The sequence below is a fragment of the Bubalus bubalis genome, chromosome 3 (assembly GCF_019923935.1).
Source record: "Bubalus bubalis isolate 160015118507 breed Murrah chromosome 3, NDDB_SH_1, whole genome shotgun sequence".
Classification (NCBI taxonomy): Eukaryota; Metazoa; Chordata; class Mammalia; order Artiodactyla; family Bovidae; genus Bubalus; species Bubalus bubalis.
Window position 1 is genome coordinate 4904476 of NC_059159.1, and position 17167 is coordinate 4921642.

General features: G+C 50.1%; 1 protein-coding gene across 9 annotated transcripts in view; it reads right to left on the reverse strand.

Moving 5' to 3' along the window:
• Positions 1-1966: 1966 nt before the first annotated feature.
• The window catches only part of SLC39A11 (solute carrier family 39 member 11), a 386666-nt gene continuing 371465 nt past the window's right edge, over positions 1967-17167 (reverse strand). For 3 of the 9 annotated variants that reach the window (XM_025279390.3, XM_025279389.3, XM_025279392.3), the window contains exons 9-11: positions 16718-16816; positions 13959-14117; positions 1968-3299 (exon numbers count right to left, since the gene is read on the reverse strand). In XM_025279390.3, coding sequence (XP_025135175.2) covers positions 3161-3299; positions 13959-14117; positions 16718-16816 — 397 coding nt within the window. In that variant the 3' untranslated portion in view covers positions 1968-3160. Of the gene's footprint in view, positions 3300-9759; positions 11396-12183; positions 12259-13958; positions 14118-16717; positions 16817-17167 lie in introns of those variants that run through there. The other 6 variants (XM_025279394.3, XM_025279393.3, XM_025279396.3 and 3 more) reach the window with 5 other exon arrangements.

The window sequence follows — 17167 nt, forward strand, 5'->3', positions numbered from 1 at the left end:
GACCCAGCACAGCCAAAAACAAAATAAATTTAAAAAAATTAAAAAAAAAAAAGACGTCACAAAGACATTAAATAGAAGGAAGGGCAGGTCGGCTAGCTAGAACAGCTGATAAAAATCCCTTTTCATCACCTGGTCCTCCCAGGTAAAGCAGCAAAAGAGCCTGAAGGACTTCGCTATTATTTCTGTAGTGATTTTTGAGAAAGCAGCGGCTCCATTCCTAACTGGCACATTGCTCTCGCACTAATGGAATTTGCCGCATCTTTGCTGTTTTTGTTCGTAGCGGATCGAGGCGACCATTAGGGAGGGAATACCAAAAATCACCAGTTCAATACTTTGGCCACCTGATGCGAAGAGCTGACTCATTTGAAAAGACCCTGATGCTGGGAAAGATTGAGGGCAGGAGAAGGGGATGACAGAGAATGAGATGGTTCGATGGCATCACCGACTCAATGGACATGAGTTTGAGTGAACTCCAGGAGTTGATGATGGACAGGGAGGCCTGGCATGCTGCAGTTTATGGGGTCGCAAAGAGTCAGACATGACTGAGCGACTGAACTGAACTGATATCTGAATCATAACACCTTGACATCTGAATGCACAGGTCCTAGCTTCTCTTCTGGTTGGCACAATGCTGACCTTCTTCTCGACTTATTTAAGCATCTGACATCCTGAGCTGGCTCGAGTTCCCTCTACATCTGCCAACAATATCTGAACAAAGAATGGTATTGACCCAAGCATGAGGCATGGTCAAGGAGCAGGACATCGGGGGTTCATGGGTCATATCTCCAGGGGCCAGACAGCTGGGATCAGCCTCCCTGACCTCCTCTCGCCAGAGGAGGGAGACCATGAACGCTGAACTGGCAGTGGGAGGAACCTGGGTGTAGGGGGTGGTGGCCGCCCTGGGCAGAGAAGGGAGTGTTTTCGGGGGAGCCTTGTACCCTACTTGTTTGCTGCACTTTTCCAAACCACAAAGCCCTGCTAGGAGCTCCCCTGCCAAGGCTGATTGCAATCTGCCACGCTATCTTCATTGTCATCACCGTGCAGACACGAGGCTGGTGCTGTGAAGTCCAAGGGTGCTCCCTTGGGGAAGCGTGCCTTTTCCCAAAGCCAGCTTGTCTGGGCATCTAGGTACTTTTCTCCATCAGTGCCGGGGTTGTCAGCTGCATCTCTGTTAACTTCCCTCTCTCCTTTCCAACCGGCCCCATCTCTCCTCAGTCCTAACCTCAACGATTACTGCCCGGGGCGGGGAGGCGGGGGAGGGTGGTTTGCAGAAACTAACACCTGTGGCTGGTAATTTTTATTTGGGCCAGCCCAAACTTAATTCTGTTATTTCACTAACACTTTGCAGGTTATTACACTCCATAGTTACACAGACGAACCTGTGAAGACTTCTCCAGCGCCTGGAGTTTCATTTTCAGTTTCCGTATCAGAATCAATCACTGCTGCTGCTGCTAAGTCGCTTCAGTCGTGTCCGACTCTGTGCGACCCCATAGACGGCAGCCCACTAGGCTCCCCCGTCCCTGGGATTCTCCAGGCAAGAACACTGGAGTGGGTTGCCATTTCCTTCTCCAATGCACGGAAGTGAAAAGTGAAAGTGAAGTCGCTCAGTCGTGTCCAACTCTTCTCGACCCCATGGACTGCAGCCTACCAGGCTCCTCCATCCGTGGGATTTTCTAGGCAAGAGTACTGGAGTGGGGTGCCATCGCTTTCTCTGGAATCAATCACTAAGGTTTCTTGTCTTTTTGTTGGTCTCATATTCACGCCGTCTGAATCAGAACTATACTCTGACGATCTGTCACCGTCTGAGACACTAGTACATATGTCGCTGGGACCATCGAAGAAAGTAGCTGCACAAAATTCACCAAAAAATTCTTCACTCAAAATTTCTCGATGTGTCATTTTTTTTAATTTTAAAAAAAAAAAATTTTTTTTTTTTTTTTTACCGTATTACGCTTGCGCTTATACATAGGGTTGGAACAAAAACCAAACAGAGCAAAATGTGAATGATAACGACGATCGTTAAGTTGTACAATGAATCTGTAATCAATTTTAAGCTCTAACAACGTTGCATGGTGATGTTCATTGGGTCACTCGCTAAAAATGAACTGATACGTCTCTGGTCGATAATGTGTTAACGTGAGGCTAAACCATCCACCTGTTTTCACCTTGGTTTTGCGCACTGAAGGACAGAGCCCCTTGAGGAAAAGGTTTCAACCTGACTCTCCCTTTAAGCTCAATGGCTGTGTCATCCAGCCAGCGGCCGTCACTGTAGCTGGTACCTGGGTGCCCCCTGCCCCGAGTGCCAGGAGAGGCGGCCCTCTGCCCAGCAGAGCGGGATGATGAGGGGGAAACTGGCATCCAAATTTTTTTCTGGATTAGGAAAAGAGGATTTTACCTTTCAGCACCTGCCAACCTGGTAGGTTCGCCAGGAGTTTTCCATGTGCCAAGAATTCTACATTAAATAAACACACACACACACACATGCCTATCTCATCCCTCCCCCCTAGACAGGCATAACCTACTCAGGAAGGAAACAGCTCTTAGGAAGCAGGACGGTCCGAGTTCATGGAACCTTTCTGGTTTCCACAGCACAATCCGTTCTATTTCACCAGATGACCTGAAACACCCGCTTCACGTCCAAGTTTGGGTTCCAAAGGGAGAAAGCTGAAGCTTGACTTTGACCTACCAGATTTGTGTTGTCTTTATTACACACATCATTATACACATTCTGAATGTACAGGCATATAAAGAAATTCTTAGGGGCCTTCTGGGTCTGTGTGTTCTTACTGATCTGTCATGGGACTCTGTTCAGGAGGCATCCTCGTTCTGTCCTTTTGCCTGCAAAGTGTAGCCAATGGCTGAGCTTTAGAGGGCCAGAGCCATGGAATTCACGTCGGGAGCCAATCTGTAAAAGTTCCTAAGTCTAAATAAAGGCATTGACCACAATTAAGACCCCTCTGTCCTCGGCTTGTGCAAGTTTGCCTCATGACACAGAGGACTAGTCCAATGGCCATCTCCAGCCAAGTGACCAAATATGACCAGTGTCCACCTGGCAGAAATCTGCAGATTCATGTACCATTTATGCAAGAGTGGTCTTTCTTCCTTTCAATCTGTATTGCAGGCGTGTTAGCAAACAAACACTTTTACATTCTTTATCATTTCACGTATTAAGTTCAACCAGCATTTTCACGGGACAAGCAGAAAGGGAGCAGTTCACTGTCTGTTTCCATGGGACACCTTCCAGGGTGTGGGAGTGACCAATCCAGGCTGCAGACCCAAGTGCATGCTGAATTCGAGCCCTGAAAGGCAAAGTTCAGAAAAGGGAGTACACCCTTACTGCACACCTGGAAAACTGAAACAAAACCAGCTAAGGGTCTCTCCTCTCTTCCCCTAGCCCCCTGCCCTCTGGCTTGTCCTGTTTCCTTTCTTCCCTGGCACTTCCTGGGTTTCCTGGAGGTCAAGTGAAGGGAGACACTGTGTGTGTGCTTAGTCACTCAGTCGTGTCCGACTCTTTGCGACCCATGGACTATATGTAGCCCACCAGGCTCCTCTGTCTGTGGGATTCTCCGGGCAAGAATACTGGAGTGGGTTAACATTTCCTTCTTCTAGACCCAGGGATCAAGCCCACGTGTCCTGCATCTCCTGCACTGGCAGGGAGATTCTTTACCACTGAGCCACCTGGGAAGCTTGAAAAGAGACACTAGTCTGCCCTTAAACCCCAAGGCTGGGTCCTCACCAACTCCCAACAGCCTAGAACAACACCCCTCCCTGCTGGATGGAGAAAGGCCAGTGAAAGACAATTTTGTGGCTTGTAGTCTGCCAGAGAATGGAGACCTCATCAGAAAAGGCTCCACCCAATTTCCAGGCTGATCTTTTAATTTGGGGGAGGGTCATGGGGTGCAGGGGCGCTGGGGTTAATCCCACTGACCAAGTTGCCCTTTTGGTGCATCCTCCAGTCCACATCCTCCGTGTCTTGAAACAGAAGGTGGTAGCGAGGGCCCTAAGGATGCCGCGGGGTCCCCAGCTGTGCAGCCCCGTGAGAAGCTGCCCAAGCCTCAGGGCCGGCTCTGGGGGACAGACGGTGACCATGTAAGACCCCTTTGCTGCCAAGGCACTGGCAGGGCCGGGACACCGTCAAGTCGATAAGAACAGAGAGAGAGGAGGGTTGAACTGAACCTCAACGTGGGCGCGGAGTCGCTGTCTCCCCGCAGCTCTATCGATGGCCCAGGACTAGTCTCCCGCCTGCATCCTGCTGCGAGGAGGGGAACCAGGAGGAACTGAACCCGCCCGGAGGGACCTCCTCCTGCCCAGGAACAGGCTGCGGGGCTGCGCTGTGCTAGAAGTGAAGTCGCTATTAGTCGCTCAGTGGTGTCCGACTCAAGTCGCTCAGTCGTGTCCGACTCTTTGAGACCCCGTGGACTGTAGCCTACCAGGCTCCTCCCATGGGATTTTCCAGGCAAGAGTACTGGAGTGGGTTGCCATTCCTTTCCCCAAAAGTGAATTCACTACATGGGACTCCCGAAGTTCTGCTGAAGCCTCGAATCCTGGAACTGGAGGCCTCCCTGCCCTGCCCTCAAGCAGAGTGAATTCACGGCGCGCAGGGGACCAGAGTGCACTTACCTAAAGCCAATGGAGCCTGGACCGCAGGCATGCTGGCTCACAGGCGTCCCTCCGAAGCCTTGCGCCTAATTTTTTTGCACTGGTGCACTGTTTTCCTGAAAGACCACCGCTCAAACTGTATAAAGATCCCCCGCCCCACTAAACCCGCGTGCATCCGTGGAAGGGACAAGCCACAGAGGGCAGGAGCGCCGGGAGGCAGGGGTCCCTTTGGGGAAGTGGAACCCGCTTCCCAGCAGCCAAGTGCAGTCTCAGGGGTCGAGGGCGGGAGGATGGTCCCAGGGCGCGAAGCCCCGCCCATGCCCCACCCACCACGCGGCCCCGCCCCTTGCCAGGGCCCCGCCCCAGCAGGTAAACCGCGCCCCTGAGGTTCCAGGAACGTGTACATCCAGGCCCTGAGCACACTTGGGCGCCTGACACCTGGGACCAGGGCAGTAGCCAGAGGGAGATGACCCGAGAGCTGGGGAGCCCTGGCCTTTGGAAGACCCGGCCGTAAGGGCCAGTCTTGGGTGTGTAAATTAAAAATTGGTGCAGCTCACTGCAGCAATATATTTATAACAGGTAACCAACAAGGACCTACTGTATAGCACAGGAAACTCTGCTCGACACTCTATAATAACCTAAATGGGAAAAGAATTTGAAGTGGAGTGGATATATACATATCTGTATAATCAAATCACCTTACTGCACATGTGAAACTAACACACTGTTAATCGACTGTGCTCCAACATAAACCAGAAATTTTTAAAATTTGGTGCATAAACACCAGATTGGTGCCTTTTGTTATGCGTAACCATGTGCTGTGGTGTGCTTAGTCGCTCAGTCATGTCCTACTCTTTGTGACCACATGGGCTGTAGCCCGTCAGGCCCCTCTGTCCATAGGGATTCTCCAGGCAAGAACACCAGAGTGGGTTGCCATGCCCTCCTCCAGGGGATCTTCCCAAGCCAGGGATCGAACCCAGGTCTCCCACATTGCAAGTGGATTCTTTACCTTCTGAGCCACCAGGGAAGCCCAAGAATACAGGAGTGGGTAGCCTATCCCTCTTCCAGGGGATCTTTCCGACCAGGAATTGAATCAGGGTCTCCTGCATTGCAGGCAGATTCTTTACCAGCTGAGCTACCAGGGAAGCCCATAGGTAATCATACCTTGATTTAAAAGCAAGGAGAGGAAGAAAAAGAACAGTGCCCTAGGCCCCCATTTGGCCAACTTCCACAGATTCAACCAACTTCTCTTGAAGGTGAAGGTGTGTAGGATGTTGCGTCAAGAAAGCTCTAAGGGAGGAGGGGCGGGAGGTTCAGTGGGGCATCCTCGGTACAGAGCAGAACCAGCTCTGCCCATCACCACCTTGGTGAGTACGGCTTCCTGGATCCTCCACCCCACCTCATTGTCAGGCGTGGTTGTAACACACAAGTCAAGGAGGATTCAAGGAGGTGGCCAGGGTGGGAAGCACCTTGCCTGGCACAGTCTTAACTAATGGCCTTCTGGTGCCTTCCTCAGCGAGACAAGATGAGAATGTCCCTGGAGAAGATCCAGACGCTCATATGGCCCCCACCACTTTTCATTCCAGTCCCCTGGGATGACTCAAGGGGGTCCATCAAAGGCAGAGTCTTCAGGGAATGAGATGTTCCCACCATCAGACAATCAGGGATATGAGAGACAAGAGGCAGTCCTGGGAAGTGGTGCTGGCAGCTTAAAAAAAAAAAAAAAAAAAAAGAGGAAAAACTGCTCAAGCTAGTTTAGGGCTGGCTCTGATATGCTGACCCCTCTAGAAATGGGCTGCTATAGTGTTATACTGCCATTGAGGACAGCAGGTGACGAGAAAACCTCCCAGTGGGGAGAATTCTAAGCACACATTTCTACATCTCATCTGCCCGCTTGGTAGGAAAGATGATTTGATGCAAGAAGCTGCATCGGTTTATGAACAGTGATAGATGGCCTGGTCAAATGGTCAAGCAATGAAAGGAAGCCAGAGTAGAGGTTTGGTGACAGACATTTGGGGAAGCAGAGAAGGCTGCGCCTCTCAGAAAGGGGCAGTTGTGAAAATAATTGTCTGTCCAGTGAAAGGGCACCTGGAGGCTCCACTGTGCAGGAGACTGTTATTAAGCGGCGAAGACAATCTAGGAGTAACAGTTTCTTTCCCCAGGGACATCGCTGCTTTCTCAACTGATTCAAGAATAAAAGTGGCCACGCTGTCAAGGCAACAAGGCGTGGGCTCAAGCCCTGGCTGTCCGTCATCCATCAGCCTGGCCAGCGTGCTCACAGGATGTGATGCTCCCTGACTCTGCACACTGATGACACGCCAGTGACCCCACGCGCTGCCTGGCTGCACACTGATTGCTTCGGGCCTCTTCCATTATGGAAAAGGCAGAGGTTGCTCTTCACAGAGGCGGCTCGTATGTCTGAATTTGCAATAAACTTCTTGTCCATCTTATCATCATGGCATCCGATAACATCCTATAACATTGCTTCTGACTGAGGAATTCACTCTACAGTCAAAGAGGGAAGGTGATGGCAGATATCCTTACAATTTGATCCTGTCCTCCAGAATCGGTCATCTATTTTCAACCATTTTACACCAGGCGGTGAATTAAAAAGTAGAGATCACTTTGCCAACAAAGGTCTGTATAGTCAAAGCTATGGTTTTTCCAGTAGCCAGGTACAGATGTGAGACTTGGCCCATAAAGAGTGCTGAAGAATTGATGCTTTTGAACTGTGGTGTTGGAGAAGGCTCTTGAGAGTCCCTTGGACTGCAAGGAGATCAAACCAGTCGAACCTAAAGGAAATCAACCCTGAATATTCATTGGAAGGACTGATGCTGAAGCTGAAGCTCCAACACTTTGGCCACCTGATGTGAAGAGTTGACTCACTGGAGAAGACCCCAATTCTGGGAAAGACTGAAAGCAAAAGAAGAAGTGACTGCAGAGGATGAGATGGTTGGATGGCATCACTGAATCAATGGACATGAATTGGAGCCAACTCTGCAAGATAGTGGAGGACAAAGGAGCCTAGTGAGTTGCAGTTCACAGGGTGGCAAAGAGCTGGACATGACTTAGCAACTGAACACCAACAACAGATTATACAAGATTTGGTTTTATCTTGTGATAAACTTTAGCTGTGAGACAGCATCTAATGAGGCTGAGATATTGTTCTGTAAAATGGGTGTTTGTTCAGAACGAGTAATCACCATGTGACATCATTCCTCCCACAGCCAGACAAGGCAGGTCTGAAGGAAAAGAGGGAGGCGTACTGCCACCTGCATTCTACCGACCGACTCTCACTCTAGTCAACGTTGGACTCTGCCTGGTTAGAGGGTTTGTGTCCAAGAAAGGAGTGTCCTACTACTGGGGCAGCTAGTCTCCAGGGAAAAGGGAATTACAAAGTTTAGATTGCCTGAGGGATAGCTCCATTATCCAAGCAGAAAGGTTTTGCTTTCTTTTTTAAGAAAAAAAAAAAGAAGAAGAAGAATCACAGTGATAAGAGAACAGACTCTATGATTTCAATACCTTCAGACCATGAAATTTTTGCATCTTGTTTTATGTCCCTGGATATAGTCCAGTGTCTCCTGGTTTATTGGAGAAGGCGATGGCACCCCACTCCAGTACTCTTGCCTGGAAAATCCCATGGATGGAGGAGCCTGGTAGGCTGCAGTCCATGGGGTCGCTAAGGGTCCGACACGACTGAGCGACTTCACTTTCACTTATCACTTTCATGCATTGGAGAAGGAAATGACAACCCACTCCAGTGTTCTTGCCTGGAGAATCCCAGGGACGGGGGAGCCTGGTGGGCTGCCGTCTACGGGGTCACACAGAGTCGGACACAACTGAAGTGACTTAGCAGCAGCAGCAGTAGCTCCTGGTTTATAGTCTATGGAAACTTGAATAGAGCTTTCCCTCTGCTGTTACGTGCTGTGGGCTTAGTTAAAACTGCTCAGTGGTGTCTGACTGTTTTCAACACCATGAACTGTAGCCCGCCAGGCTCCCCTGTCCATGGGATTCTCCAGACAAGAACACTGGAGAGGGTTGCCATTTCCTTCTCCAGGGGATCTTCTCCACCCAGGGATTGAACCCAAGTCTCCCGCATTTCAGGCAGATTCTTTACCATCTGAGCCACCAGGGAAGCCCGAATTGTATAAATTTTAATTATGTTCAATTGACTCATAGGACTTTTCAGGTCTACTGTATCCTTCTACTTTTCTGTCTATTCATTCTATTAATTTTTGAGAGTTTGATATTGAAACTCCAATAAAAATCTTAACTTATCCACTTAGAAAATATTTGTAATATACAGCAGAACGGTATGTAACTTTGTTCTGTATTTTTCAACTCTCCTATAAATGTTATCATAAATTCATAATTTTAAAAATTAAAAATTAAAAAAAACGGAGGGAAGTGTATATAGATGTTGAACAGCAAGAGAGTGAGGCTGCAATACAGTTAATTTTTTTATTCTTTTGGCTCTCCACTCTCTGAACTCATTCCAAAAATTGGAAAATCCATTATTATGGGAGTCTTAGTAAGAGGGCAAGACCTGTTGGTTCATGGACACAGGATCCAAACTCTGCCAGCTAGATGACCCTGCTCTGCTCAGAAGTTTGAATGTGAGGCCAGGGCACAAGCAACTGGGATCAGTCTAGAGTTCTTCCCCATGGAGATGCTGGGGGCATCAAGTAGCGGCATCTGAGTAATGGTCCAGGATCAAGGGACCACAGCATCCAAGTCAAGCTGTTTCTAAGATGTGACTGGGTCACACTCCCAGAGCTCTGGGGCCTCCCAGGTGGCACAATCAGCCTGCCAAGGCAGGAGACGGGTTTGATCCCTGGGTTGGGAAGATCCCCTGGAGAAGGAAATGGCAACCCACTCCCGAGACCTCTAGTTTTCTTGGATCTAGCCCATTTTCAAGTTTGATTCTTCACAGACCCTATGAGCTCCCTGATAACCTTCCATTAAATTCTTTGCCCAAGTAAACTGGAGTTGGATGCTGTTGTCTGCAACCATGAATCTAGCTAGCCCTTCCCATCTGAGCTCTTTCCTTTGCTGCTCCTGGTGATGGGTAGGGCAGAGGCTAGGACTAACTCTAGTCAGCTCTCATATCATCCACCAGAAAGAGGCAGCTTTGAGAAGGACTGGACACAGCACAGGTCATCCACAACAATATCCCCTTTATTGGTATTAATCACAGTTATGAGGTCTTGTCCATCAGAAAGAAGTCTGCATTATGTAGAACTCTGTTACAAAGACATAAAAACACCCATATGCCAACCACCAAACCAATGAATCTCCACCAATCAAACTTCTGAACGTGTCTTTAATGTTGATCATCAGTGCTCTGGAAGAAGGTACATAGATGCAGCACAGGGCATTCCCAGAACAGTGTATCCACCCTTGGAAGCGATGAGACATGTCAACCTGGGGTGGGCCTTGATCACACAACGCCTTAACACCTGGCTCTTGGGTTGCCTGCCTCATCAGCAGAACCCACTCAAGGTCCCGTGTGCCTTTGACCAGCGAGAACAGCAGGCCTCGGCTACGTTTGAAGTAGACAAGATACGCCACCCCTGCAGGAGAAGCTGTGTGTATAGATTAGGGAGCAGACTGGCTTCAAGTCTCATTCAAATCTCATTCTTTAGGGGTCATTTTAGAATGATGACTTGGCTAAAATTTACTTTAAAGGGGAAATGTAAAAAAATACCTCTTGTTATTCTACCCTTCTTCCTGTCTCATCCTGAGTTTTCTGACCAAAATCCAGTAAAACAGCTTAGGAGGTCTGGGTGAGGTTACAAGTTACCAAATAGTCAAAGGAGGAAGACCCAGTGCAGATTCCTAGTCTTGTATTCACTTAGGTGAGCTTCAGTGACTCCCTCCATAAGTAAATGAAGAGGTTGAGTTCTAGCAGTTTTCTGGTATCCCCAAGGCTCTTAGAAAAATGAAGGCTGTAAGTTTATAAAAACACGTCTGGGGGACTTGGAGACCATGGCAGAATGAGTTGCTCTTGGAATCTAGAGAGAGCTGAGGTCTCTAATCAAAGCGCCTCTCTGTCTTCGGTTCACAGGGCTCACTGCGCATCCACAGTTGTCCTGATTCCCTTACCTTTGACAGTGCCAATCTCTGCCTTCAGAAAAAGAGAAAAAGAAAAGACCAGCTGATTTTCTTCCTTTCATCTGTGCCTCCTTCCGTGCAGCATCCCCCGTGGGGGAGGAAGAGGAAGGTAAATTCCTCCCTGGGTTGCTTTGTCTATGATGCTCCTGTTCCAGTCTTGATGGACAGAGGATCAGCGATAAAAGAGCAGGAAGGATGGATAAGAGCTGTCTCCTGGCCTTTCTGAGTCAGATGCTTGGGAGACTTCTCTCTTGCTTCTGGAGGTGACCTTGAGGAACTTCCGTTGAGTCTAGGGAGGGCGACTGAAGGTACAAAAGATTTCCCTGATCTGCGTGTCCTTGGTCATCCCACTGAAGAAAGATTCTACATAGTGGCCAAGCACAAATCTGTAGTTCTGGGCCTGCTTGAAATTCCAAATAAAATCACTATCTCCCTCAAAAGAAATCTAAAAAGTGTCATATTTTAATCAGAGTCAATCAAGGTAATGAGATGAAAAAGGAGAGGAAGGAAAACGTTTGCATGTGAAGAAAGAGGCTGGTCCTGCCGAAGCCAACGGTGGCCGTCTCCTCGCGCTGCCTTTCCTGGGTCCGGAGCGTCTCAGCACTAGCCCAGACCAACGTCCAATGACATCATCACCACGAAGCCCAGGATGGAGGCCCAGGACGCCAGTTTCCCGTTACCACTAGGAGGGAAGGAAAGGCAGAGAGTGAGCCCTGGATGCCCCGAGGAACAACGTCCAAGCTCACAGCATCCTCCAGTGTCCAGTTCCGAGAGAAACGCACTACTCCTATTCATAATAATAGTAACAATGATAATATTGACTTGGGATTAACAGATACACACTACTATATATACAACAGATAAACAGCAAGGACCTACTGCAGAGCATAGGGAACTATATTCAACATCTTGTAACAACCTACAATGGAGAGAATCTGAGGGGCTTCCCCAGAGGTCCAGTGGCTAAGATGCTGTCATCCAAAGCAGGGTGTGCAGGTTCAGTCCTTGGTTGGGGAACTAAGATCCCACACAGTACAGGGTATAGCCCCAAATCAAAGTAAGTAAAATAAATTTGGTTTAAAAAAACTTTAAAAAAGAAAAATCCAAAAAAGAATATCTAAATATGTATAAATGAATCACTTTGCTGTACACTTGAAACCAATACAACATTGTAAAGTAACTATACTTCAATAAAAAAATAGCAATATTGACAAGCGTGCATGCTAAGTTGCTTCAGTTGTGTCTGACTCTTTGCGATACCATGGACTGAAGCCCGCCAGGCTCCTCTGTCCATGGAATTCTCCAGGCAAGAACACTGGAGCGGGATGCCATGCCCTCCTCCAGGGGCTCTTTCACACCCAAGGATGGAACCTGTGTCTTTTAGTCTCCTGAATGGGCAGGCAGGTTCTTTACCACTAGTGCCGCCTGGGGAGCCCCCAATAGTCACAAGTAACTTTTATTAGGGCTTACCATGCTGGTCACCCTGCTTATTTAACTTCTATGCAGAGTACATCATGAGAAACGCTGGACTGGAAGAAACACAAGCTGGAATCAAGATTGCCGGGAGAAATATCAATAACCTCAGATATGCAGATGACACCACCCTTATGGCAGAAAGTGAAGAGGAACTCAAAAGCCTCTTGATGAAAGTGAAAGTGGACAGTGAAAAAGTTTGTTTAAAGCTCAACATTCAGAAAACGAAGATCATGGCATCCGGTCCCACCACTTCATGGGAAATAGATGGGGAAACAGTGGAAACAGTGTCAGACTTTATTTTTCTGGGCTCCAAAATCACTACAGATGGTGACTACAGCCATGAAATTAAAAGACGCTTGCTCCTTGGAAGGAAAGTTATGACCAACCTAGATAGCATATTCAAAAGCAGAGACATGACTTTGCCAACAAAGGTTCGTCTAGTCAAGGCTATGGTTTTTCCTGTAGTCATGTATGGATGTGAGCGTTGGACTGTGAAGAAGGCTGAGCGCCAAAGAATCAATGCTTTTGAACTGTGGTGTTGGAGAAGACTCTTGAGAGTCCCTTGGACTGCAAGGAGATCCAACCAGTCCATTCTGAAGGAGATCAGCCCTGGGATTTCTTTGGAAGGAATGATGCTAAAGCTGAAACTCCAGTACTTTGGCCACCTCATGCGAAAAGTTGACTCATTGGAAAAGACTCTGATGCTGGGACGGATTGGGGGCAGGAGGAGAAGGGGACGACAGAGGATGAGATGGCTGGATGGCATCACTGACTCGATGGACGTGAGTCTCAGTGAACTCTGGGAGTTGGTGATGGACAGGGAGGCCTGGCGTGCTGCGATTCATGGGGTCGCAAAGAGTCGGACACGACTGAGCGACTGATCTGATCTGACCATGGTGGTTCAGATGGTAAAGAACCTGCTTGCAAAGCAGGAGACCTGAGCTTGATCACTGGGTTGGGAAGATTCCCTGGAGAAGGGCATAGCAACCCACTCCATTATTCTTGCCTAGAGAATTTCATGGACAGAGGAGCCTGGCAGGCTATACAGTCCATGTGGTTGCAAACAGCTGGACACGACTAAGGGACAAACACTACATGTCAGGTAAACTAAATCATGTAAACCCTGAGGATCAACAGATGAGGTCAGTCCTGTTATCATCCCCATTTTCCCGGTGAGAAAATGGAGGTCCGGAGAAGTAACTTCCACAAGGTGACCTTGACGGCTCTGGAATCCATGCCCGAATAGCAAAAAGTGGCAGTGACTTTCTGAAGACACACCTGACCTAGTACACCAGCCTTAAAATCATTCTGCTAGGAAAACCGAAAGGAAATAAAGGCAGGGATCCCCCTACTGCCCCCCCAACACCTGGCCTATAGCTGGACAATGAAGACCTGGAGGTGCAGCTGTGGTTAACATTGTAGAGCTCACCTCTCCCTCCTTCCAGCCCCAGTAAAATCTAGAGAGAGAGAAAGACAGAGAGAGACAGAGAAAGAGAGAGAGAAAGAATATACAAAACAGTATTCTGTGTATTGGGGGTGGAGGGTGGGGCTTGATATCAGGTCGTCGGACTCTCCACCCACCTGCCTGTTACTCCTCTTTCGGTTTCAAAGAACCCAGTCGAGAGGGTGGAGATGACCTTGGGAAGGGGCCTGAAGAGGTGGAGGTGTAGGAAAGAGGGGCCAAAAAAGGCAGCGCAGATGCGGGGGGTGGGGGGGCGCGGCGCGGCTGGGAGGGAGACCTGGCCGGGTTGGGGCGGGGCGGCTCTCACCTGATCTGGGCCTCGGGGATGATGTCATCCATAATCACGTAGACCATGGCGCCAGCCGCAAAGGCCAGCGCGTAGGGCAGGATGGGCTCGGCCAGCACCACCGCGAAGGCGCCGAAGACCCCGGCCAGAGGCTCCACCATGCCGCTGAGCTGCCCGTACCTAGGAGAGAACAGACGCGTCCCCTCGGGGAGGCTCGGGTGGACACCCCGCGTGCTCCGCGGGCTGCCTCTGCTCTCCAAAAGGTATGCATTGTCCTCCACGTCAGATTCTGCATCGCTGGGCAAAATCACCTCTTTGTGTGTTGTTTTTATTAACACCACCTCTGTCTGTTTTCCCAACTCCCTATTATTACACAGTGTGTAGGCACCCCCTCCCAGGTTTATTTTAGAGTTTTAAGTTTCCCACATTGTCTTCTTAAAATAACAGCCTTGTTCAGATAGAATTCTCCTACGGAATGGGGCACCCACTGAATGTGTACAGTTCAGTGGTTTTCAGTGTATTCACGAGGTTAGGCAACTATTTCCCCACAATCCAATTCCAGACGGTTTTCATTACCCCCAAAACAAACCTCATACCCACTGGCAGCCACTCCCTGTGCCTCCCTACCCTCAGCCCCTGACCACCCCTAATCTACTTTTTGTCTCTAGGGATTTCCCCCCTCTGGATGTTTCCTATAAATGGAGTCAGACAATAGGTTATCCTTTTTACTGGCTTATTTCAAGGCACATCCCCGTTGTAACAAGTGGACTTCATCCCTTTGATGATTGCATAATATCCCATTGTATGGACACACTGCTGTTATACCGCCAGCCATTCACCAGCCAAGGGCTACTCTGTCCTTTGAAGGCTAGAAGACTGACGAGGAGCGGTGGGGCAGACACTTGCAAGGACTTGGGTTGTGCTTGGTGTGTGTGGGGGTTCCGGCCACAATGGCACCCCTTCTGAAGGAGCCACACCCGCCGACCCCTGCCCACAAGGTGGACCTACCTGGCCGGGTATACAGTGAGGGCCTCTCCCCACAACACCCCCTCCTTGGATTAAGGTGAGATTTTTCCTTTGGAAAACACCCTTTATCTGAGGGTGTCTGGAGGCTGGAATCCCATGAGCTCTATTAAAACAGCAGCCCCCACGAGCCCTGAGAATTCAGTGCCTGAAGATGAGCCTGTACCTGAGCCCCATGGCTGAGCCCCACCAGCAAGAGACACCTGTACGGGCTGAACACCAACACGCAAGGTGCTGGGACATCTTTCCCACTGTTCCTTCGGTGGGCATCTGGCTCCGAGCCTCAGTCCCTTCATCTGTAAAATGGGGGTGAGTGACAGCCTCTCCTCCTGCCCTCCCACCGAGGACAGGCTAGGACTGTGAATTCCCAGCACCCAGTCCCCGCTTGCCCTGACCAGAAACAGATGGAGGGCATGGGGGAGACACAGTCTGCACTGCCGCATTCTCAAAGGAGCCGCTGCTTCCTGCTCCGTGCTTGCATGCTCGGAGCACCCTCTGCAGCTCTTGAGTGTGTCCAGTTAAATAGAAACTTTCATCTCAGGGTCTGGACACTGACCGCAGGGGCCCTCTTCCCGCCCCTCCGCAGCCCTGGGCCTTCTGTATGAGATGACAGTCACGGTTCCCAGGTGCAGGGAACTGATGTTACAAAAAAATCTCTGGGGTCGTCATGCTGGCCTTCTCTCAAAAGCTCTGTTCCGTCGTCTCGCACGACAAGAGGAAGAGATGATAACGATGGAAATAAAGTGGTTGACGTATACGCAAGAACTTGTAAATCATAAGACCCTATAAAATGGAAGCTGCTTTTTAACTGTTGTTAGCAGTCCTGTAAAGCTCTCAGCAAACATTCTAGAGTGGCGACTGCTTTAACCAAGAGGCGTCCTGAGGCTTGGGGCCCTATGAGCTGAGAGGCAGAAGAAACGGCAGCCTGGGCACCACTGCGTGACGAGCTGATTATCTGACACTCTGGGCCCCCGGCCCCTCCTCTGAAGCCTGGGGACGCACCTTCCAGGTCACTGGAAAGGTAAAAGTTGGAAACAGACTGGAAAGCCCTTTGTTCAGGCACTTAGTTGTGTCTCTTTGTGACCCCATGGACTGTGGCCCACCAGGCTCCTCTGTCCATGGGATTCTCCAGGCAAGAATACTGGAGTGGGTTGCCATTTCCTCCTCCGGCAGATCTTCCCGACACAGGGATGGTACCTGCGTCTCCTGCATTGGCAGACGGGTTCTTTCCCACTGAGCCACCTGGGAAGCCCCAGAAAGCCCTTTGGGATTATGAAAACATTAAGTGTGAGCACCACAGGCTTCACCTGCCTAGATGTTGCTGAGAGAACCCTGGTCCTCACCTTGACGAGCGTCATGATGGGCGCTGGTGTGATGGCCCCTGAGGACAGACTGGGGTGAGTGAGCCTACCCAGGGCTTGTGATAGGGCCAGAGGACTGCAGAGCTGCCTCGGGTCTTCCCACTGGCGGGGGAGAAAACCCCACCCTGAGTGGGCGTGGCTATCCCTGGAGGGCTTTTGAAAATAGGAAACTCCTATTCAGCGGTAGTAGGGGCTGAAGGTCAAGGGATGAGCCTTGGGGGTGCAGGATCTAACCAGATGGCCAGTGTTTCTGGAAACTCCAGGTTCACTTCCGGCCCAGAAAAGGTTAAGAGCCGGAAGAGCTTGCTCTTGAAGAGAGAAGCCGGCCGGAGGACTGCCCTGAACTCCACCACAGACCCGGCCCTGGCCCCTGACGCCGGCATCTGCAGCACTTACCAGAAGGCTCTCCAGGTGGAGAATCCAGCCCCTCGCAAGGGCAGGCTGACGGCGAGGCCCTCCGGGAAGTTCTGAATCCCAATTCCAAGGGCTAAATTCCTGAAAGACCAAGGAGGCACGTGAAGGGAGGACGTCCAGAGCGGAGCACCCAGGCGGACGGGGCCCCTGGCCTCTAAGCAACGCCCTCCTGTGGCGTCAGAGCTGCGGGTGGATCCCTGTGATGGGTGAAGGACGGGGAAAGGTTAGAGCGTGACGAGGAGGGGGACGAGGATCCTCCCCCTTCACACCGTCCCGGGTCCCTGGAGACGCTCCGTGTTGATGGACATTACAGCGCAGCTTGGGGCACGCTGGCTGGCTGTCAGGAGAACCCAGGTTCGCCACTTACCCACACAACTCTGCACACACCACCTCACTTCCACACCTCAGACCCTCATATGGAACACGGAAGGG